General features: G+C 38.9%; 4 protein-coding genes across 5 annotated transcripts; 1 reads left to right on the top strand and 3 right to left on the bottom strand.

Annotated features, from left to right (window-relative positions):
- Nucleotides 1–112: 112 nt before the first annotated feature.
- Nucleotides 113–10,526, bottom strand: bpnt1 (bisphosphate nucleotidase 1). 2 transcript variants are annotated; one of them, XM_055232287.1, is made up of 10 exons: nt 10,459–10,526; nt 9,949–10,070; nt 9,698–9,802; nt 9,053–9,160; nt 8,850–8,898; nt 8,180–8,263; nt 7,573–7,664; nt 6,924–7,121; nt 5,395–5,500; nt 113–623 (listed from the first exon to the last, which is right to left on the bottom strand). In XM_055232287.1, the coding sequence occupies exons 2-10, from the start codon at nt 10,066–10,068 to the stop codon at nt 478–480; spliced, it is 1,008 nt and encodes a 335-aa protein (XP_055088262.1). In that variant the 5' UTR covers nt 10,069–10,070; nt 10,459–10,526; the 3' UTR covers nt 113–477. The 2 variants fall into 2 exon arrangements, with proteins under 2 accessions (XP_055088262.1, XP_033846743.1); XM_033990852.2 differs by lacking the exon at nt 8,180–8,263 and having other exon boundaries at nt 114–623.
- A 718-nt stretch (nt 10,527–11,244) lies between these two features.
- Nucleotides 11,245–12,834, bottom strand: saysd1 (SAYSVFN motif domain containing 1). Its single transcript, XM_033990950.2, has 2 exons — nt 12,361–12,834; nt 11,245–11,735 (listed from the first exon to the last, which is right to left on the bottom strand). Exons 1-2 carry the CDS (start codon nt 12,529–12,531, stop codon nt 11,415–11,417), a joined length of 492 nt encoding a protein of 163 aa, XP_033846841.1. The 5' UTR covers nt 12,532–12,834; the 3' UTR covers nt 11,245–11,414.
- Nucleotides 12,799–14,430, top strand: grcc10 (gene rich cluster, C10 gene). Its single transcript, XM_033990984.2, has 4 exons — nt 12,799–12,870; nt 13,112–13,165; nt 13,807–13,983; nt 14,061–14,430. Exons 2-4 carry the CDS (start codon nt 13,114–13,116, stop codon nt 14,198–14,200), a joined length of 369 nt encoding a protein of 122 aa, XP_033846875.1. The 5' UTR covers nt 12,799–12,870; nt 13,112–13,113; the 3' UTR covers nt 14,201–14,430.
- A 71-nt stretch (nt 14,431–14,501) lies between these two features.
- On the bottom strand, nt 14,502–20,790 carry LOC117393234 (cytospin-A-like). Its single transcript, XM_055232246.1, has 12 exons — nt 20,438–20,790; nt 19,603–19,728; nt 17,359–17,808; nt 17,206–17,279; nt 16,177–16,712; nt 16,021–16,102; nt 15,885–15,957; nt 15,783–15,816; nt 15,596–15,692; nt 15,407–15,523; nt 15,161–15,220; nt 14,502–15,077 (listed from the first exon to the last, which is right to left on the bottom strand). The coding sequence occupies exons 2-12, from the start codon at nt 19,640–19,642 to the stop codon at nt 14,988–14,990; spliced, it is 1,653 nt and encodes a 550-aa protein (XP_055088221.1). The 5' UTR covers nt 19,643–19,728; nt 20,438–20,790; the 3' UTR covers nt 14,502–14,987.
- Between the last annotated feature and the right edge of the window lie 1,734 nt (nt 20,791–22,524).

Here is a 22,524-nt window from a genome sequence, read left to right as displayed (position 1 = left end):
CAAAAATAATTAGCTGTGTCTTTAAACTTAAATGACTTGAAGTGGGTCAAACGTAATGGGCAGAAAGCAAGATCAAAAAAGGTATTATATATAAAAGACATAGAACTCAAAATGATTGTGTTAGTTTTAAATTTAATAATACAAATTAAATCAACAATGTATAGAGACATATATTGCGTAAATTTGTGTACAAAATAGCAATACAATAATATGGCACACAAAATCATAATTATTTTTCTTTAAGTGTAGCAGTTGTAGTACAGTTCACTTTTACCTCCAATGAGGTTGAAACCTCTGATAAATTTTAGGGAAATGTAGTACCTGCAGGCAGTGTTCAGTTTAAGAAAAAATAAGGACACCAGTATTATCAAAAATAATCATATTTCAAAAGCATAATTTATTTGTGTAAAGTAGTGTTATTAACCAAAGATTACTTTAATGATATGTTAAATCCAGCCCTGTAATTGTCAGGGCTGTTTACATGAGAGCCTGTAATACTGACGGAGGCACTCTGCTGGTGTAGTACTGGTGGTTTCTGAGAGTGGCCAGGACTCCGGCTGAGTTCATATGCTTCACGTCTGCTTCATAACGGTACGGGTTTCCATGGACATCTGTAAGTTTACCTGTAAAATACAAGTGCATTTTAGGAATGATGGAAATAATGTAAGGAGAAGACAGAGGTGTAGGCAGAGGGGGCTGTGGTATATGGGTAAAAAAGATTACGAAATAGTGCATCAGGGGCTGTTCATATAGAAATTCTGTGTATTTACAGTAAGAAGATAGCAAATATGTGGGTTAGGGTTATCAAAAATATCAAAAATACAAGATAATACAAGATAAAACAAGTATTGAAACTAGATACTGATTTGATAATAATAATAATAATATTAATTAAAACTGCAAGCAGTGATAAAGGCCCTCGCCACCCCTTGCGACCGCGGGGTACACGCCACCGCGGAGATCCTGCCTTTCGTTCCTGCCTTTCGTTCCTGCCTTTCGTTCCTGCCTTTCGTTCCTGCCTTTCGTTCCTGCTTACATCGCCCCTCCCCCCAAAATCAGCGACTGAGTAATACTACCCCATTCATTCCAATGAGAGCATTCATGACATTGTCACGCCTAAACGGTTGGAAATAGAGGTATGTCTTCATTGGCTTTTTTATTCAGTATGATGAGAGGAATATGTGTACCAAATTTTAATGGTCTATGACACAGTAAATATTTTTCATCCCAGTTAACCAAAACCCATGTATTTCAATGAGAAATGTCAGACATTGCCATGGCAACACCTTTGAAATTAGAGGTATGTTCTTATTGACTTTTTTGTTCAGGTTGCCAAGCCAAATGTCCATGCCCAATTTCAAATGTTAACGTCAAATTAATTTTTTTGGACCGATTCAAAAGTTCAAGGGGGCGCTGTGGAGTAAAAAAATTCTGACATATGTAAATTGTATATCATTTCGTGTAGATCAAGATTTTAAACAAAATGTATATGCCGGGAAATAGGACACTGCATGAGTGAGTTATGCTCACTTTAACACTTCAAAATATTGCTTTTTTCTTTGCAGGCTGGCCACACCCATATTTTATGATGTAGAAAAATCCAAGACAGTTCCCTATAATCCCACATGGGTCTAGTTCATTTTGACCAATTTGCAAATTTTTTGAATGAAAATCTGAGGCGCAAAAAATCCAAATGTGAGAGGTAAAATTTTGAAAAAATGGGGTTCCGTCCACAATGGCCGACTTCCTGTACGGTTTAGGGTGGGGTCATAATATCATTTTTTACTTGTCTTGACATGTTCTATGTTTGTACCAAATTTCATTTGTCTACGATGAAAAAGGTCTCTCATTGCCGCAATGTATTTCAAATTTTGAGGTGGCGCTATTGAGTCATTTTGATACATTAATTTTTTTGAACATCAAAATAATTAATTTTTCACCAATCTTGAATTTTGGGTCCAATAAAATTGACTTTTCGTTAACGTTCAGGGGGTCAAAAGTGGATTCAAAGTCGCGACCAAAATAAGAAGAAGAAGAAGAAGAAGAATGGAAACGCATTTTCCACCCATTATTTTTCTCCTAAACCATAACAGCTACAGTCATGTGACTTTCTCACATTGTGCCCCATCACAAATAAGGCCTCTGTGAATTTTTCCACAAGTCCACAACAAAGCGATTGTCTTCGACGAATTTTTGAATATAAAATTTGAAGAGGGCGCTAGAGAGCCATTTTGTCAGAGAGTGTCTTGATTTGCATATCATTGCGTTCAGCTCACAAATGTGCATAAACGCTGTATTAGCGTTTTCCCAACAAAAAATGTGTGAAAGAGAAATATTTTTTTGAAATATTCATAAATTTGCGATTTTGTTGAAAATTCACCCTGACCACACCCAAAGTCATAATCAAAGTAAAATTGATAATCTTTAATCACACATGGGTTTAGTGGGATTTGGCCAAATTTGAAGTGTTTGTGATGAAAACTGTGCGAGAAAATATCCTGAATGTGAGGGTGCGTACTTTTGTCGTTCCCGGGTTTGATCCAATATGGCCGACGTCCTGTACATTTTAGGGCGCGGCCATAATATAATTTTTGTTATGTCCCAATATGTTCTATTTTTTTATGTGAGTTTCAGATTTTTAAGTTGACTTTTTTCCGAGTCGGGCTCCCATAGGCCCCATAAAATCAAAGTTTGAGGGGGCGCTGTGGAGCAATATAAAATCTGACCTGTGTAAATTGTATATCTATGTGTTCAGATCAACATTTTGAATAAAAAAGTATATTCATGCCGGGACGTAGGACACTAACTGTGTGAGTTACATGCAATTAAAAACTTTTAAAAATGGCTTTTTTCTTTGCAGGCTGGCCACACCCACATTTTATTACTTAGAAAATTCCAAAAGAGTTGCTTATAATCCCACATGGGTCTAGTTCATTTTGACAAATTTGCAAGTTTGTTTAATGAAAATCCAAGGCGCAAAAAATCCAAATGTGAGAGGTAAAATTTTGAAAAAATGAGGTTCCGCCCACAATGGCCGACTTCCTGTAGGGTTTAGGGTGGGGTCATAATATCATTTTTTACTTGTCTTGACATGTTCTATGTTTGTACCAAATTTCATTTGTCTACGATGAAAAAGGTCTCTCATTGCCGCAATGTATTTCAAATTTTGAGGTGGCGCTATTGAGTCATTTTGATACATTAATTTTTTTGAACATCAAAATAATTAATTTTTCACCAATCTTGAATTTTGGGTCCAATAAAATTGACTTTTCGTTAACGTTCAGGGGGTCAAAAGTGGATTCAAAGTCGCGACCAAAATAAGAAGAAGAAGAAGAAGAAGAATAATGGAAACGCATTTTCCACCCATTATTTTTCTCCTAAACCATAACAGCTACAGTCATGTGACTTTCTCACATTGTGCCCCATCACAAATAAGGCCCCTGTGAATTTTTTCACACGTCCACGACAAATCGCTTGTCTTCTACGAATTTTTGAAAATGAAATTTGAAGAGGGCGCTAGAGAGCCATTTTGTGAGAGAGTGCCTTGATTTGCATACCATTGCGTTCAGCTCACAAATGTGCATAAACGCTGTATTAGCGTTTTCCCAACAAAAAATGTGTGAAAGAGAAATATTTTATTGAAATATTGCAAAAATTGCGATTTTGTTGAAAATTCACCCTGCCCACACCCAAAGTCATAATCAAAATGTAATTGTTAATCTTTGATCACACATGGGTTTAGAGGGATTTGGCCAAATTTGACGTGTTTGTGATGAAAACTGGGCGAGAAAATGTCCTGAATGTGAGGGTGTGCACTTTTGTCGTTCTCGGGTTTGATCCAATATGGCCGACGTCCTGTACATTTTAGGGCGGGGCCATAATATCATTTTTGTCATGTCCCGACATGTACTATTTTTTGATGTGAGTTTCGGATTTTTACGTCGACTTTTTTCCGAGTCGGGCTCCCATTGGCCCCATGAAAATCAAAGTTTGAGGTGGCGCTACCGAGTCATCTTTCGTTATTTTTTCTCGGGGTCTTTTGTGACAATTAGAGCTCGTCGAGTTCTAATTTTTGACACCACTCACTGCCATGTCGGGGCGTGTTTACTACTTGATTTTTGCCATTTTCTGGGTTTCGGACGCGGTTTTAATGAGTCCCTCGCCGGGACGGAGTCCCAGGCTCGGGCCTAATAATGCATTAAATTTATAAGCGCCTTTCAAAACACCCAAGGACACTTGGGAGATAGATACAAATTTGATAAAAACATACAAATACAATAAAACATGACAAATACTGATTGATAAAAGATGTGTGATTGGTTACAAGAGGTAGGACAGTCTGAACAGGTGAGTTTTAAGTCTGGATTTGAAGAGTGGAAGAGAGTCTAAGGTGCGGAGATCAGGAGGGAGAGAGTTCCAAAGCTGGGGGGTTCCCCATGGTCACAAGTCGGGCAGAGGGTACAGTGAGGAGGAAGAGGAGGAGGAGGAGGAGCGGAGAGTGCGGGCAGGAGCAGCAATGTGGAGGAGGTCAGATATGTATGAAGGGGCTAGGTTGTGTATTGCTTTGAAGGTGGTAATTAGTATTTTGAAGTTAATTCTCTGTTTTATGGGGAGCCAGTGGAGTTGTTGTAGGACGGGGGTGATGTGGTGGATAGTGGGGGTCCGTGTTATGACCCGGGCTGCAGAGTTCTGAAGGAGCTGCAGTTTCTGGAGGGATTTATTGGGGAGACCAAAGAGAAGAGAGTTCCAGTAATCAATGCGGGACGTTACAAGGCTGTGGACTAGAATGGCAGTGGTGTGAGGAGTGAGGGGGGGGCAAAGACGAGAGCTATTGCGTAAGTAGAAATATGAGGACCGGGTGACATCATTGATGAGTGAGTGAAAGCAAAATGAACTGTCGAGGATGACACCTAGACTCGTGACCTGAGGGGAAGGATGGACAGTTAGTTGAGTTGTTGATGTTGATTGAGCAGGTATCACTACTAAAAAAGAAATGAAAATGAACCTTTCCTCTATAGCTTTAGAACGATCTCGAGCTGTACCAGAACAAGTATAAGACACAGACTAGTATACACCCATGGACTACTATGAAGCCTACCTGGACGACTGAGGGATTACACAGATATAAGGCCACATCTCAATATAAAAGAAAGTGCTATTATTTAATGTTGAAAATCCCATTCTATTGTCTAAATACAGAGTGTTTTAAATTATCATCGTGGTATTGGAATCAGTATTGAGTCTATTCCTTAGTATCAAAATCGATTTTGAAATGTTTGTATCGTGACACTGATATGGGTAGAATTATACTGATTTATGGTTGTATGGAAAATACTGACACAAATTATAAGTGCAGAGGAATGAACAAAATTAAAGCAATGTAGACTAGAATACCTCCAACAGCATGTAGGATAGCCTCAGGTCCACAGGTGTCCCACTTTTTACAGCCAGGACTAGCAAACACGTATGCTGACGCCTTGCCTTCAATGAGCTGGATGATCTACAACATAATATAAGAAAAGAAATATTATCAAAAAGGACATTTTAACATCATACATTAGTACGTTAAAATATTGGACTCAGTCAATTTCATAATTTCATAATCAGTTTCAATATCATCTCAAGGCAGTGGGCTCTGTTTCATGGCCCTTGTGTGTGTGTGTTTTTTTTTAGATTCACTCTTTCACTCAGTCCTTCATTTCATAACAGGTGATGAATTTAAAACCCATCACTGTGCACTCTATGAAACTCTATGAAAAAGTAGGTTGTCCATGATAGACTGCCCGAATATCTCACTTGCTTGTTGAACTTTGATATGGGAACTTTTTAATACAAGATCTCATGATTGTCTACGTCTAAACTGGCCACTCAAACTGAAATGGGGAAAAAAAAGCTTTTGGTTATTTTGCTTCCCAAAAATGAAATATGCAAGGACAGGCAAAACTGAATACATTGGTGCAACTAATGCACTTTAATAATCTAGTGATAAACATTTATACTCACATCTGCTCCTCTTTTAAATGTTTTAAATGGACCTATGCAGTCATTTGTTTTACTTGTTTTTGTTTGTATTGTTCTGTATTTTAACAGGGCGCTCATGGAAAAGAGAGTCTGGTGCTCTCATTGGGCTCTCCCTGTTTAAATAAATAAAAATTAATCTGTATAAACTGAAAATGACTAAAATATGTCAAATCCATTCACCAGTGTTGGGGCACTATGGGTGAAAGAATAAAATTGCAGGGTTAAATTAGTAGCTGTGAGGAAAATTATAAATGGTCTTTTGTGTTTGTCATTCTGTTCATGGCAGCCGTGCGTCATCACTCAGCGGGCATTTTCCACTCAAGTTGAAAGTAAAAATCACGTGACTTAAGTACAATAAGTTATTTAATGTTTTACTCGATTGTGTTTAGATCAGAGTTGCCAAGTCTGCTCACAATTTTAACAGTCAAGTGTTGTTTTTTTTATTGGCTTGTTCCTGAGTGGCACTTTAAAGACATAAAATAGGTGAGTCCTTCTGTTTCACAATAATAGATCCACAAAAGACTGAAATACAGGCTACTAAAAGTTGATTAACGTTAATGCAGTTTTCGATGTTTACCTAATTACTTATTTTTGCACTTATTTTCATGGGGCTGGGGCCACTTGTTTAGGGCTTTTTTTAAATGGCTTAGTAGCTTATTGCTCTCTGAAAATCTGACAACACTGATTAAGACCTTTAAACAACTTAACAATCCTACTATAACAAACATTTGAACACTTTATTCTTGGTGACTAACTGTTTAGAGCTTAAAATTTTGTGTACGCAAACAAAACAAAACAAAAACAATAGCTGTTAGTGTAGGCAAGGTTGAGTGTAGGCAATAGTTTTGACAGAATCCTAGAATTAAAAGAAGCTCAGCATATACATTTGACTCCTCCCTCACCTTGTTTCCAGCTCCGCCCACTCTGACCACCTCGTGCGGCTCCATGGCGTCCACACATGCCGTCACCACCTTGTTGCTATGTGACCTCGTCGTTGTGACAATTCGCCTGTCTCCTGGGACTTCTTTCAGCTCAAACCCAAACGCACCCAGTCCCAGCACACCCCAGATGGTTCGGCCCAGAACTGCGTCTGCTCCCAGCTATCAAGACAAATGTATTAATGATTTATGACTAAAACAAGCACTTTTTACTTTTTGTTACAGTGAATTCAATAAATAAAATGCATTTGTGTTCAATTTGTATGCACAAATGTAATCTGAGAATCTGGTTTGCCAGGCTAGTCTGCATTCAAGCCTATATCAATTATAGAACTGTTGCTTGAATAAGATTTGGTCAACTGATGATTTAAAAAAAAAATAAAAAAAATAGAAGATTTAGAGTACAGTATGTTACTTTCCAAACCATACTTTGAAATATTCCCCAAGGATAAATAAGGACATAAAGACAGTAAAGACACATGTTTCTATATGGTTTTCATTGCAATAAAAACAACAAAAATGACAAGAAACATGCTTTTATTTGAATCTATTTATTGTCTAAAACATTACATACTGTGGCACAATTTATAATTAACAATGACAAAAAAAGCACCTGGTAGTTGTAGAATGGCTGGTTGATGACACCTGCAATGGCCTGTCCCCTGTGAGCAATGCCAATAAGAACGGTCACATTATCCAACAGCCCTGAAATGACAAAATCAAATAGATGCTTTAGACAATCTGATATATAATTAGTCTCTTAAAGGAACCATATTAAGGTATTTTCTGATCTATGTTATAATGTTGTTTCCTTATCAAAACATACCAGGAAGTACTGTGTTCTTAAATGATTCACTTTCACTAGAATCATTTGGTTGATTTCAGCTCTGGAATTATCAGTCTCTACTGAACTAAATGTAAAAAGTAGATGCTAACTTGAAAACTATCTCTACATGACATCACAAGGTGGAGCAGAGCATTTTGAGCTTTGGAGATCTGAAGGCTAATAATAAAGTGTTACTTAAACATGTGTGAATGAAACAAAACACAAGTATGTTTTCGATGGGGAAATAGCATTATAACATGACTTAAAGCTCACAAGAATATGTTTTGTGTTATATAAGACATTTAAAGTAAAAGCATGCAAGAATGAAGACAACAGCAAACATTTTGAGATTAGATGGCTAAAGTTTGTCTGGGCCTTAGTCGGTCACCCATACAGAGAGCAGCAGTGTGAAGCGGAGGAGTGTCCGACCGTGTGAGGGGGGCCCGGGGCTGTGTGTGCAGATGCAGGTGCCTGGAGGCTGAGGGTAGAACAGAGAGGAGCACAGAGAGACAGAGGGAGACAAGAATGTACAGCCAGCGAAATTTTAAATTTGCACTGTCAGTTTATATGATTTGTCATTTTAGATGTAATACTGTACTAGACTTTGACTGACTAACCAAATTAAAATTCCTATACTGTTTGATACATATACACTGACACCAAATTTCAAACTTATTCATATGACTGAGTTCTAGGTATGTCAAGCTTATTAAAGTCACAAAAACTAAAACAATATTAATAATGACAGTTTTAGAAGCAATATGAAGTCATTTTCATTCAATCAATAATCCAAAAGAGGACAATTAATGTGAAGTGCTTTTATCTGGCTGTTCATGTCATCTCAACTTTACTTATAAGATTAAAATTAAGTTGTCAATAATCATGAATAAGTGATATCATGGTGTTTTTTTCTCACTATAATTGTAACACTAACATTTGATATTGTGGAATCTCTACTGTATACACATAATTGTAACTTATTAATATTTTTCTCTTCAGTAACGTATAACAATGTAAAATATACTTGGATAATATATTTGGATATTGGGATAAATTAAATGTACCTTCTGTGTATTCCTTTGTCCCATCAAGAGGGTCCACCCACACCACAAGCTGAAGACAACAGACACAGGTTAAGCTCAACATTCTCCAAACTGAAATTTTAGTAAATATGTTTTATTTCCATAGAGAAGGTTTTCTGTAAATCGGTTTAACAACTGCAGATCTGAAATCATTTTTAAAATAGTTATATAGCTCATGCAGTTACCTCCTCCTCTTTCACATCAGTAAATTCAGCTGGACATGTTTTCTGGAAAATCTCTTCTGCCTGACCAGTCTCTATCAGGTCTTCCCTCACCTCCTCTGATGGGAGATCCTGTTTAACACACAAGCAGCAGGTTTGTTAACCTCAGGCAGTGATAAAGAAGACATGTTAATTAAATTGTTAATGATAGTTGAGACTTAATAGCAATATTAATCATAGGCCTATCACGATAACAAATTCTCAAGTGTGAAATATTGTTTAACTAAATATTGAGGATTAACGCCAATACATAATATGAAATCAAACCATGAAGCAGAATTATCCCCTAAAAAGTATTCGAAATGTGCAATATTATTAAAAAGTACGAGCTGTAATAAATACATGCAGCACTTAAGTAGTTACTTTGTGTCTATAATGAGTCAAATCTAATCATAGTACAGAAACATAACCCAAAAAAATCCCACTAGTCCAAAGAAAAAGTACCCACTTGTATTTATCATACTATCCCACAAAAATTATTGTCCCATCTAGCATGTATTCAACGGTAAGACAATATAGTAATTATCATGAGAGGCCTTATTAATTGCACACTACAACATGCACTGTATCAGACTTCCTACAGGGATTGTAGTTTACAAGATGCACTACCTCCTCTCCAATGATGGTGATTTTGGGGAAGCGCTTGGACAGAGACGCACATATGCTCTGCTGTGCCAGTCTGTCTGCCAGGGTCTGTAGATCATTGGCACCTGTCTTAACCAGATAAAGACTAGGTTTAGTGTCAACAAGTAAAAGACCATCAGATTTATTCATGACCACCACTCAAACATATTGTTAGGGCTTTGGTGATATACACTGGTCAGTTTTTAATAGTGCAATATTCCAAAGTAAACTCTTACCTTCTCCACGATGCCCAGGTCCCCACTGTGCAGGACCTTCCTCACGATGGCCCCCGCCCTCTCCGCCACGCAGTAGGCCGAGGCCACCAGCCGCATCACCACCGGAGGACCCCCGGACATCTCTGGAGTCACACCACAATGATTCAACACTTTTGTTATCAGCAAAACCCGTGGAAGAAATATGGGCGCGACCAAGACTGTACACTATAGAAATGCAGCACCCTTTGTAAACATTCACTTCAAGGATAATTCAGGTGATATGAGCTGTGATGCTCTCAAAAACAGACAGAATGCAGCGCAGCTCAAAACTTACATAAATACGAACGCATTAGGCAACGTGACAAAACACTGACCAACGCTGAATTAAATAATGTAAGAACAATACATTACGAAAAACGTGGTAGATATCTAATCATTTGATAGTGAAACAAGCGATCACATTGTACAGAAAGATAAGAACGACGAGTTCGTATCTTGATGAGTAAAATTAGATAGACTATCCATACTTACTGGTTAAATTTATTCAGTTAGAGCAGCTCACTCCAGGACTGGTTCAATGCCCTTCCGTAACGTGAGTCGAAGAGAGAGAAAAAGCCAAGATAACAGTCTCAACAAATCAGTTTTTTATATTAAAAAAAAAATATATATATATATGTATATATATAAAGAACGAATAAGGACGTCTCTACGTGAGGTTGAATCAAGGTTTATACCATCACAAAGTGAAAGGAAAGGAGTAAAAGGAAAATAAAAATGTGTTGGAGCGTGTATTCTTCTGTGTGTTTTTTTTTCTCCAGTGCACTTCCGTGTTACGGAACCAAAACTCCGGAAATAGGGATTAAACCCTCTTGTTTTGTTCTCTCCACATCCGGGTAAACACAAAATGAATCAATATAAATACAAACTGAAATTACATAAGTACAAAAAGTGCTAATAAAAAAGGTGCTTGAATTAAATGAAAATAAGTATTCAGTGTAAAGTAATAGAATGCAGAAACTGCAGTAGTACCGACTAATACTACTAGCCTATAATACTGTTATTATAATAATAATTGTTTTCATTGGTTTTGGACAGTGTTGGGTTAAACACAAATAACGGTTATTAATTTGTTCATGTATTGTATTTAGGGCCACTACATTTCAGTGTGTTGTATTCCAATTGCTTTTATGCTCTACCTTAAAAGTGCCAAGAACAAAAATGTGTTAACCGCCTTTGTAATCACCTCTTCAGACAAATTAGGTTAAATTCGTTTAACATCTGAACAGCAATATGAGCAAAGAGAATGAAACGTGAATTAAAATCACTTCGTAATATTTATTTGTGTGCTATTTACATCACATACACCCCTGAAACCAGCCACTACAGTTAACAATGAGAGTTAAGCATCTTGCCCTAGGTTGAGCCCACTGCACCACTGTTGTCCGCCCTGTTTTATCTTAATTTGAAGTAAGTTGTATTCAAGTTATTCATCTATTTGCCAGTGGCCTGTATCCCATCTCTCCCTCCAACTGCTCTGCTGTGAGGGTGCCTAGCAGCGGTTGACAGTCCGGGTTAAAGACAGAGTAAGCGCTGAGTTCTCCGGGCTGCCGTGCCTCCGGGCTCCTCAGTCCTTCATAGATCCAGTAAAAAAGCGAGAGGACGAAGAAGGGCAAGCCAAACTCTAGCTCCACAAACAGACCCAGCAGAACCAACCACAAGAGAAGTTTGAGCAGTGTCAGGTTTGTAAAGGCCAGTCTGGAGCTCAGCCATCTCCCAACAGCAGTGTCCAGCAGCCAGTCACTTTTGTCCTGCATAAAACATAAAGAAAATTTAGGGATGTGGTTTATGCAAGTGGTTCTCTCAAGGTTCATTCACATTTGTCCTTTTATAGTCCTGGTTTTGGCCTGATTTAGTCTTGATGTAGACTTGGTTTGGTCCTGTTTTGGTCCTAGTCTAGTCCAGGTTTAATTTTGGGTTTACTCAGTTTATTTAGTCCTAATTTTGCCGTGATGTAGGAGTATGAACAATACTTTTACTTTAATTTTTTTTTTTTTTTCACACCGAGTACCACCTACGAGAATATTTGGCCCTGACCTTACCTAAATCAGGTGTAGTACAGGACTATTCTCAGTCTGAACAAGGCTAAATCACTTATACACACTTGCTATAGTAGATCTAAGCAAGGACCAACCTAAAGGAGTGTGTGGAGAAGCACGTATCATTAGTGGTAGTGGTACCACAGTTTGAGAACTACTTGCCTATGCCATTGTTTAAAAATATTTAATGTATTATTTTACACAGGGAGAGGCCAGTGAGAATACTAGTATGACTTCTTTACTTGGTCTGATCTGAAATGTATCTAGATAGAAGACAGAAGGAAATGATCTGCCATGACAAAACAAGGAAACAAGTTGCTAGCTTTATTAGGCATACCTGGTTTGTTTCGCTTTGTGCTGGGGTAGAATTGACTTGTGTCTCCTTCACTGTCTGTTCCTCCGTAGACTGATCAGCTGTGTCCTCTGGTTCCTGCGGGAAATTCTGGTCCTTTTGGGTGGATTTTGCAGCTTGTCTTCGTGCTCTAAACTCAGCGAGTTTCTGCTCCATCGAAGCTGTGAATCTGTGCTAATGTTAATGCTAATGTAGCAAAACACTATAAAATGCTAATAATAAGAAAACTTAACAGCTGTTTCCAAGACATTACACTCCTCTTTAAACACAGTTAAACACACCCCGCTAATCAATTAGGTTAAATTAAGGGTTTTGTTTCAGTTTTACGAAACCATTCATCTCATTTTGTGTTTGTTTATTTTACGTTCACGTTGGCTGCTCAGGCGGAAGTGATGCCGTAAGTCACACTGGACTGTCGTAAATCACACTGAACTGTCGTAAAAAGTGGTGCAGATTTTCTTCTCATACAAGCTAGGCTCCCTTTCAATCATTGAGGTAAATATCTCTTCTAAACGCTTTGTAAACTGACATTTTTGTGACACCACGCCATTAATGGTCGGATTAAATACATATCTGAACATTACAATTCGCGTGGATGAATTTGTGCGTATGATTCTCGTAGTAGCACGGTGGTAGTTTGTTATGGGTGTGTTAGCATAGAATTACTGTTGTATTATTGTCCTTTTTGGTAAATTATAATGTTGATGTATTGTATATTTGACCATTTCTCCTTCAGCCATGGCTTCAGCCCCAGCACAACAGCCCACTCTGACAGTGGAGCAAACCAGGGGTGAGTAGGAGCTCTTGCACTGCCTGGTACTTTTGAAGAATACATTTTCTATTCTGTATGTCAAAAGTCATCATCATATGTCATAATAATCTTATGTGGATAATAAAACTGCAACCGTGCATATTTCAATTCCATACCCTGATTCTTACACATAAAGCCATCAAACTGCAACCAGTAATTTAAGTATTATGATGGATTGAATGAAAAATAGTAAGTGCTTATGGCTTGTAAATAATTATACTGAATGTGTATAACACCAGATTTAGTGCATGTTTCAGAAGTTAGATTTTTAGAGATTTGGACTTCTCCACAAGAGAAATATTCAATATAATACATGATATAACATTTTTTGTTGTATTTGGAGTTCAGGGCAGAAATATTACAATTATTTATTAAAAAAGGTTGGTGCTGGAACTACTAATAGTAGACCTGCCATAATAATTACTGTATAGACTTCATTCATTCAGTAAACATGGAACAATAATTTTTGAGGGCAATAAATTTATTGTGAAAAGTTTTGGAAGAATAATCCTGCTTTAGGACAATTGTGTCATTGGCATAATGCAGTAAATATTAGAACATGATTTCAGTATTCTATCACTGAAAACAAGTCACTAAAAGTATGGTGTTTTATGTTCCAGTGGTGCTAAGTGAGGTGATCCAGGCCTTCGCTGCCCCAGAAAATGCTGCTCGGATGGATGAGGCGAGAGAGAGTGCATGCAATGACATGGGCAAGATGCTACAGCTCGTACTCCCAGTGGCCACGCAGATTCAACAGGAAGTCATCAAAGCTTATGGGTTCAACAATGAGGGAGAGGGTAACAAAATAAAAACATATTGTCATTACTGCTATATGTTAAACTATATAATGATGCATGACCCATATTTCTTTTAGGTGTTCTTAAATTTGCCAGACTGGTGAAGATGTACGAAACACAGGATCCTGAAATTGCTGCCATGTCAGCCAAACTTAAGTCTCTTCTACTTCCTCCACTTTCAACCCCACCCATAGGGGGCGCCATTCCTGCTTCATAGAGGCTGGAAGTGAGGGCTACAAAATCCAATCATCCTTGGCCCTGTATTAACCACACTATGTCTTTAATTTCTCACCATTTTTAATACCATCAAGGTTTTTTTTTTACTACATTGTATGGGTTTTGTAAACTTTCAAATTGTTAAATTATTTTTTATGTCATATTTATTCTCTGTTGACCATATTTTTTTGCCATCTTTTATACCATTTTATATGTCATTATAGACTGAAGCAAATCTGTTGTATTAATAAATGTCACTTTTTTTGAATACACTGCATTGTTTTAATTGAGCAGACGTTTGTATGGTTATGGTAATAACTTTATTACTACATTAAGATTAAGGCCTAGGCAATCACAATAATTATGATAAATTAAAAATGTCATTTACACATTTACAAACATTATAAACATATATACATGTAACAAGTAATTCAACAAAATTATAAGGCTTTAAAAGTGTGGTTGTTTCTGAACATACTGTAGTTGTCCCACACAACATTTTACCAAAACTAGTAAGTGCCCTGATGAATAAATAAGGTGCTCAACAAAACAACTGTCACCCAGGTGTCATCCAAAAAGTGCACATTTTCTGAATATAAACAACCACTGTATTCTAAATCATCATGTGTGTTGTGCAAAGTCACCCAACAGCCTTATATCCTGTGTCACTACTGTGTTAGTAGAATTCAATCACACACATAAAATTAAGTAAAACTCAAATTGCACAAGGCTTCATTTCACAGTTGATACTATAGAAGATTCAGTCACAAATAAAAAAAAAGCTCTCCTCACATCTCAAAGTGACGAAAGATACTTTCAACATAACTCAGTACAGTCTGCCAGTCTGGTCCATCCACTTTAAGCATGTCCTCCACTGTCTGAGCAAAGAGTTATATTAGAGACACGGGCACATAGGAATTTTATACTTATGCATTGGTTGTTGGTTACTACAGAGAGTTACCAGTGTGGCAGTAATTCCTGCAGCCTCCCCCGTCTTAAAGGCAAGACTAAGATTTTGATCCTGCAAAAAAAACAAAAACAAAACATAAATGTAAATCTCAAGTGGAGTTTTTGCCACTGAATCATGAAATGACACAGACTACACTAGCTGGTCAAGACATTCATTTAGTGTGGGAAAATAATGATTGAATTGTCCAATTTGGACTGTGACATTATAGTCAAAATATTATAGTCAGCATATAATTACCTTATTTCCAGGTTTGAGGGTGTCAAAGGGGATGGCACCAGGTAAATATGTGTGATACAAAGCACAAAAGGCCAGGCCGTCCTCCCAGCTGCTGCTGAAGTTTGTTATGTCAATATTCTGCATGCAGAAATAATAATTAAACATGCAAATAATATTGGGCATATGCATACACTGAATATGTGCACTTACCTCATAGCCCTGTGTTCGCTCCTGGCACCAGCGCAGCAGAGAGTTTCTTCTGGAGCCGCCATGACGCCGCAGCAGGGCACTGAATCCATCTTGCGGTCTGATAAAACAAGGTCAACCCAAGAGTTCAAGAGCTTTAATTGACAAGGTGACAAGGTCGTCTCCAAACATATGCAAAATGTGTGCTTACTTAATAAAATCAGTATCTTCTTTTTTTACTGAAACTATGACCAAATAGACATGTTAGTTTTCAAGATTAATGGTCCGATAATACCCTGTGTGTAGGAGGTACCTGTGTAAAAGCTGGACCAGCTGTCTTGTCGCTGTAAAACTCTGTCCATCCTCTTTCCTTTGGTTTCTTCTTTCTGAAGTTTAACAAAGACTATAAACATTGCACCAGCATTTTTTTTTATATACATTTGTCACACCTTGCATAGTGGCAGTGTTGTGCTTGTGTTTTCTTCTTGCATGTTGAGACCCTCAGATGGAAGGGGAAGGCGAGAGAGACTCCTGGAAATCCAATGTTGTCAATTTGTATGATATTTGGTGAGTGAGAATGAATATGGTATCTGATGTATGCGTACCAGGATCGTTCGGACAGCATCACAATCCTCCTGGAGTCTCTCAGCAGACCAGTCCTCTCCTTCTTTCTCTCCAAAGCAACTAAACTGCGGAGGTAACACTCAGCCACGCCCTTTCCGGTCAGACTAGCACTTCCTGTTTCACTGGAGTTCTCAGTATTTTGAAGCACATCTGGGAACTTTTCCTCAGACTTTTCTGCAACAATTTGTGGCTCATCCTTGACAATCTTGTCCTGTCTTATCTCAGAATCCTGTCTCTCTGTTTCACAGCTCTGCCCTGTGTGTCTGGCTGCTTGTTGCTTCTGCAGAGTGAGCTCTATGAGTTTGCGACAGGCCACTTTGTGATCGGTTTTCAAGTTCTCCAGTTGTGTGTCTTTGTCCTGTTCTCTGGTTAAGGCCTGGAGTAGTTGTTCCTCTAAGGCCTTACATTTGTCCTGCAGTGAGTCCAGAGCCTGATCCGACTCCACTCTCAGTCTGTCAGCCACAGACACTGCCACCTGCAGGTCGCACTGGAACTGCTGCCAGTCCTCCCTCTCTGTCTGCATCCGTAATGACACAACAAAGAGAAAAAGGCAGCATGCATGTAGGTATATATGCACTCTGAAAGCACCAAGCATGGAGCGGAGAAAATGTTCTACCAAATCCCCTGCAATTCCATTTATAATTGCAAAACCTAGGCAAGGCAAGACAATCTTATTTATATCATGCATTTCATACATAGGGCAACTCAATGTGCCTAGCAGTCTACTTAAGAGGGTATGTAATCATAGATTAGGTTTACTGAGAACAATAAATAATAACCTTAACTTATCAATTGGTAAAGACATATATGATGGTCAGCTTATGTTGTTGTTCTAAATGATCTAACTAAAAATAATACATCTGATATGAATCTCTCATTTGGGCTTCCAGTTCCAATACACATTTAGGACAAAAATATGACATTTTTTAGTTATGAAGTAGTATTAAATGCAGAGTTTGAGGGTTGTAAAATGCATATCTTTGATCATTTCATTTCGACATGGTGCTTACCCGCAGCGTCTCCCTCAGTGTCTGCACTTCTTGAATTAATGCATCCCTCTCTGTTATCAAGTGTCTAAGAAGCTCTAGAGTCAAAGAAAAGACTGAAAGTTAAAGCAAAACTAGAGAACACACTTCCATCTGTACAAGTCCATTGCCACATACCGACTGCTCCTGAGGTGAGATCTGGGTTATGTGCCAGTCCCATGGAGCTCTGGTAATGCTCCATCAGACTCAGTAGCACCAGGGACATCTCCTCACTGGCCTTTTCCACTCCAGCCTGTGGCTCCAGCCCACTGTCCCGCTCCTGCCAGCTGTGCTCCGAGGGCGACCCCAATGACTGAGCCTCCTCTCGGGGACTGTCCGGGTTCAGTACTGCCGTAGTATCGCTGCTTACATTGGTGAGACTGTCCACGCTGATCACAGCCCATTCAGAGCCAGTGGACAGCTTGTGTGCCCAGTCCGGGAGGGGTGAGTTGGGGGTGAAGGGGGTGGTGCAGGCTGTCTGCGGAGTAGTGGCTGAGTCAGATGAGGCTCGGGAGGAGGCCATCATTGCACTGAGCAATGACTCTGAGGGAGTGGTGGGAGGAGTCTGGAAGAAGTCCAGAGGAGATCCTGAGAAAGAAGATGTAGATTAGGACTGAAACTATACCTTGTTACAATTTGCAGTAACTTGTCAATGCTCAATTTCTGGTGCACTGTGAAGTCAGTAATAGTCCAAACTTTAATTTTGTCTTCTTTTAAACATTAACAACTTAGGTTCTTTCGTTAAGAGAATACAGGAGGAGATTTACCAAGCTAAATACATCTACTGTCTTAAAAAGAATCTACATTGTTAGAACCCACCAACACAGGAGAACCTCCTGCAGGTAACTGATCCTCTTGCTGTGAGGTAAGTGCACCAACCACTTTGCTACCATGCTGCCCTCTGCAAACAGTTTACACCCAAAACCACAAGTTCTTTTTATTAACTGTATTTAATATAACATTTTTTGCTTAAACACGGCCAGGAAAGCATCCTTCAAAATATACAACTACCTAGATTATATTTGTTGTGTGTCAAATCTTGTAAGTATTTGATCTGAAGCTGCTCATATTGCCACCTTGAGTAGTGTAGTGCGTGTATGGGATATTTTTAACAACTTTAATTTTAGCTGTGCGGCACAAAAGGGTCCATAGATCTCTCCTGCCTCTCTCTGTTGCCCTTGCGTTTTACTGCTGGATAGTGCCGAGTCATTGTTTCCCAGCAGCACCGGCGTGTGATGGGGTTTGATGAGCTCCTGCTGGCTTCACAAAGAGGCTATTCTCACCCTGTTCACACACACAGACATACACATGCACACAGTTCTAGCAGGCATTTAAACCAGCTGCCCCGAAGAGAGCTAACCAGAGCATGCTGCCAACCAGAGGAGATTCCACACGGGAGAAAGCTGCACACTGAGGACTACAGGCTTCTCAAGTGAAAAAAGAATCAAACTTGTAGTATTTTAGAGAAGGCAGTTTTAGCAGCTGTAGTGTTATTCTGGTTAATTTCTCCAAGACATATTGACAAATGTTAATTCTGTGCCCTGTTATTAAAAGGGCCCACTTTCTGATCTATGTTATAATGTTTCCTCATCACACCTGGGCTTGTGTTTTGTTTCATTCTCAGGAAGTCTGCATATTTAGGCTGAGTTCTTCTCTCAAACTGAAAAAAAACCCAAAACTGTTCCACCTTTGATGTTATGTGGTAACAAGGGAAGTGCTCCATTGTGTTTTTAAACTCCTTCACTAGAATCATTTGGATTATTTCAGCCCTGGAATTTCCAATCTCTACTAAATAAAAAGGTAGACGTCATCATGAAAACTACCACTTCATGACATCACAAGGTGGAACAAAGCATTTAGGAGCTTTGGGAATGTAGACAGTCTCCAGGTATGTTTAAAGAACACTTAAATTAACATCTGAAATTCTGTAATGGGATACATTTTGACAAAGAATGCCACTTTAACCAACACAAGTGTCAGGAAGAGACGCTGCTGCCAGGTCATAGCATGAATGCCAACTTATACATGTAGTCCTGGAGCAGGTTGGTGTAAATACTGAAAATGCAGATTAATGTAATGTTTTGTCAGATTTTTCTATAGAGCATACCTACAACAACATACTGTAACATTCTGGTGTAAAGGAACACGCCGGCTATGGCTACTTTTGGCCGTAATCACATCAAAACAAGAGTTAAACAACAGCGCTCTCAACTCACTACAGCCAGTCTCCAAAACAGACCAGTAACTCAGGAATACAACCTTCACATCAACTTCATCAACCGAGTGTCACATACAAAAGCAGTTACATTAACAACACATAAACAATTGCAACAACAAGAAAACATGTCAAATCATTACATTACATAATGCATAGGCTCTTACCTGTGGATCCATGGCTGTCCTTGCCAGCCTGGTTTCCCATGGTGCAGAAGGAGTCCGGAGCTGGACAGTCCAAGGCCCCAACGACCTCCACTCTGTCCTGCGTCGTCAGGCCTACAGGGGTCTGGACTGAGGCAAAATATCTTAAGTTAAGCATTTCAATTCATTTGGCTTTGGTACCTCATCATTACTGTAGCTGTATTGTAAAAATGTTGTCCACCTATTTTCTGTTCAAATATATTGTCTTTGTACAGTATTGTACTGTCTATAGTCTTCATTAGTCAGGTAAATACAAATGCAGTATTTTGGGTTCATTTGAGACATTAACTGTAAGCCACATCTGTGCACATGGACCTGAGAAACCAGAACTCAGAGGTATTTCTCTCATCAATATTTCCATCATCATAATTGAACTGGCTGCCCTCTTTATCAAATGCAACTACAGATGCATTTTTCCATTCCATTTCTATATGTTTAAGATTAATCTCAACAGCTGCAGTCTCAAATGACGATGAATGGTGAAACAAGGACACGAAAACATCTTAAAAGATGCAAATATGCTGCAGCGTAAACAGATCTCACGTGTCCTTAAATCATCAGCAGACAGTTGTGCACATGGTAAAGCTGATCGCCTATGAATACACAAGTAATGCTAGAGGAAATACATGTTACAAGATTTAAACATGCATTTTAACGTGCATATTTGCAATCATTCAACGAACAGTTTAGCGATTAGATAAAATGACGAAAACATGACATCAGATCTAAGCACGTGCGGTATGGGCATTTTGAACATACCAGCGTCGTGTTGGGACAGCCCTGGTTTCATTTGGCTTACCCGGTCTCCTCCAACAGTCCCGGCTCTTTCCCCGGGGTCTCGCTTTTTTTTCTCACGGCCGACTCCACGTCCCAGTGCGGCTTTCCTCTCCCCTCCTTCTGCGGTAGTCACTAGGTCAACTCGCTCCTCCGGACATCCCAAATAAAACCATGAAAACGCAGCTTCCGATCATCTATTATGTGGCGTTTTAAAGTTTCTCTTCGCCTTTAAAAACTCACTGCGACAAAATCTGTGCGTGGATTAAGAAAAGAGCGGCGCAGATGCACGTTGTGAAGGCGTAGGGAAGTTTGTGTGCTCGGTTTGATCCAGAGACGGGGCGGGAGGCGCGCGGGTGATTATGCACAGGTGTGAGCGCGTGCGACGAGAACAGGGGAACACACGAAGAGACAAAAGTCGCTACGGAAAAGGTGAAATGCGCAGCTAGATTTAATTTATAGGCCTATTGAATTGCAGAAAAAAAGTTTGTTTTTTTTCCCTGATACGTTTAATATTCTGCCAATATGCTAAAATATAATTAGCATATACAAAAATATTAGCCTAAATGCCACGTGACCTCTGAGGAAGACACAGCCTACTTTAAGATATAATTATGAGCCTATTTGATCATCATTATTGTTATTGTTATTTTAAATAAGGTTACATAAAAAATTTACGTGATTTGGAGAAAAACAGCATTTTGTGTTCAGTTTGTTATAAGAGATTTCAGGACCATGGATAGCGCCATTAGTTTCTTTGCCGCCATCTAGTGGATCCATGTGAAACAACAAAGTATTTCTGCACAAATCCGATTTTATTTCACTAACACTTTTGAATAAAAGTTATCTGATTAACACAGAATAAAATGTTTCTGTGTTAATCAGATAGGTGAAGATAGACGGATGAACGACATAAAATAAATAAATAAATAAATCCCCATAGTTTTATATTGGCCAATAGGCCTAGTTATACAGTAGGCCTATGTTTATACTTAGCTTGTGTTTTTAGAAAATAAAATAAGCCTATTAACATTGCATTTCCATTTGCATCTGGGCAAAATTACCTTTTGATTTTCGCTTTCACAAGATGCACATTCCCAATAAAGTTTTAATATTCGTTGTAATTATACTCGTTAAAATAAAATTATTATTAGGCCTATTATTATTTAAATTATTCCAATTATCTCTGAACTAAAGGTGTTTGTAACACCCATAGTTACACTCCATATTGTGTAGAGCCTATAGTGTACTACATGACCCCGTTAATGCCTGTAATAAATCTACTGAAGTAGGCTACAGTGGCACAGTAGCGCAGAGTTTGTGAAAATGGCGCCAGTTTATAGGCTGCCTTTACGTGCAGGAGCCGCGCTATCGGTGACCAAAACAACCTTTAGCCCGTCACAAGTCATTTAATATGGGACCAGCTTGGAACGACCCCACGCGTGCAGCCTTCATCCTCCTCCTCATCATCACAGGAGAGTCCGACTGTTGTGCAGATGCTTCCCTGGAACACAGTGACCATCTCCCCGGCTGCAGCGGAGAGGCATCATGGGCACCTCCTCACCTCCGCGCGCTCTGACTCCTGGCTCCGTGAAGTGACCCGAGGAGGAGAGACATGTCCGCGCTCAGAAAGGTACCGCTAAAGATCTGAACGACCAATAACTGTATGGTTCTGTGACTGACCATAATCAGGGTGTAAGGACGCACTATCACTATGACGTCCTCGCGTTTACGCCTGGAGTGGAATTACGCAGTTTTAGTAAAGTTTGTTTATCTGAGTGGTTGCATGCGTGCCTCCCCGGGGTTCTCCTCCGCATAGATTTGTCAATAACTAAATGATGCAGAACAAGCAGTGCGCGGTTGGGATCAGGAGGTAGAGTGTAGGAGAAGGGAGGGCTAGGTTCTAGGCTACATGTCCTTGGTAACTTGAAATGAAAAAATAAATAAATAAATACATTTTATTCTTAATATCACTAACACTACAACACTACAACTATAAAAGTTAATACAATAAACATGGTATGGCTGTTGTCTTTTATTGTAATGTGTTTTTCGATGTGTCTTACATATGACTTTCATAATGAATGTTGGCCTTGTCAAAGAAAAGCTTCT

Source organism: Periophthalmus magnuspinnatus, chromosome 24 (assembly GCF_009829125.3).
Source record: "Periophthalmus magnuspinnatus isolate fPerMag1 chromosome 24, fPerMag1.2.pri, whole genome shotgun sequence".
NCBI classification, from domain to species: Eukaryota; Metazoa; Chordata; class Actinopteri; order Gobiiformes; family Gobiidae; genus Periophthalmus; species Periophthalmus magnuspinnatus.
This window is presented reverse-complemented; position numbering and strand designations above follow the sequence as displayed.

Coding starts and splice junctions, on each gene's coding strand:
- bpnt1 (XM_055232287.1), bottom strand. CDS start 10,068: ATGTCCGGGGGTCCTCCGGTGGTGATGCGGCTGGTGGCCTCGGCCTAC. Junction 9,803..9,948: donor ACCTGGGCATCGTGGAGAAG/GTAAGAGTTTAC, acceptor TATCTGGTTAAG/ACAGGTGCCAATGATCTACA. Junction 624..5,394: donor TATCCTACATGCTGTTGGAG/GTATTCTAGTCT, acceptor TGTATTTTACAG/GTAAACTTACAGATGTCCAT.
- saysd1 (XM_033990950.2), bottom strand. CDS start 12,531: ATGGAGCAGAAACTCGCTGAGTTTAGAGCACGAAGACAAGCTGCAAAA. Junction 11,736..12,360: donor CACAAAGCGAAACAAACCAG/GTATGCCTAATA, acceptor TGTTTTATGCAG/GACAAAAGTGACTGGCTGCT.
- grcc10 (XM_033990984.2), top strand. CDS start 13,114: ATGGCTTCAGCCCCAGCACAACAGCCCACTCTGACAGTGGAGCAAACC. Junction 13,166..13,806: donor GACAGTGGAGCAAACCAGGG/GTGAGTAGGAGC, acceptor TTTATGTTCCAG/TGGTGCTAAGTGAGGTGATC. Junction 13,984..14,060: donor GTTCAACAATGAGGGAGAGG/GTAACAAAATAA, acceptor TATTTCTTTTAG/GTGTTCTTAAATTTGCCAGA.
- LOC117393234 (XM_055232246.1), bottom strand. CDS start 19,642: ATGGGAAACCAGGCTGGCAAGGACAGCCATGGATCCACAG. Junction 16,713..17,205: donor CACTGAGGGAGACGCTGCGG/GTAAGCACCATG, acceptor TTACGGATGCAG/ACAGAGAGGGAGGACTGGCA. Junction 15,958..16,020: donor CAACACTGCCACTATGCAAG/GTGTGACAAATG, acceptor GTTAAACTTCAG/AAAGAAGAAACCAAAGGAAA.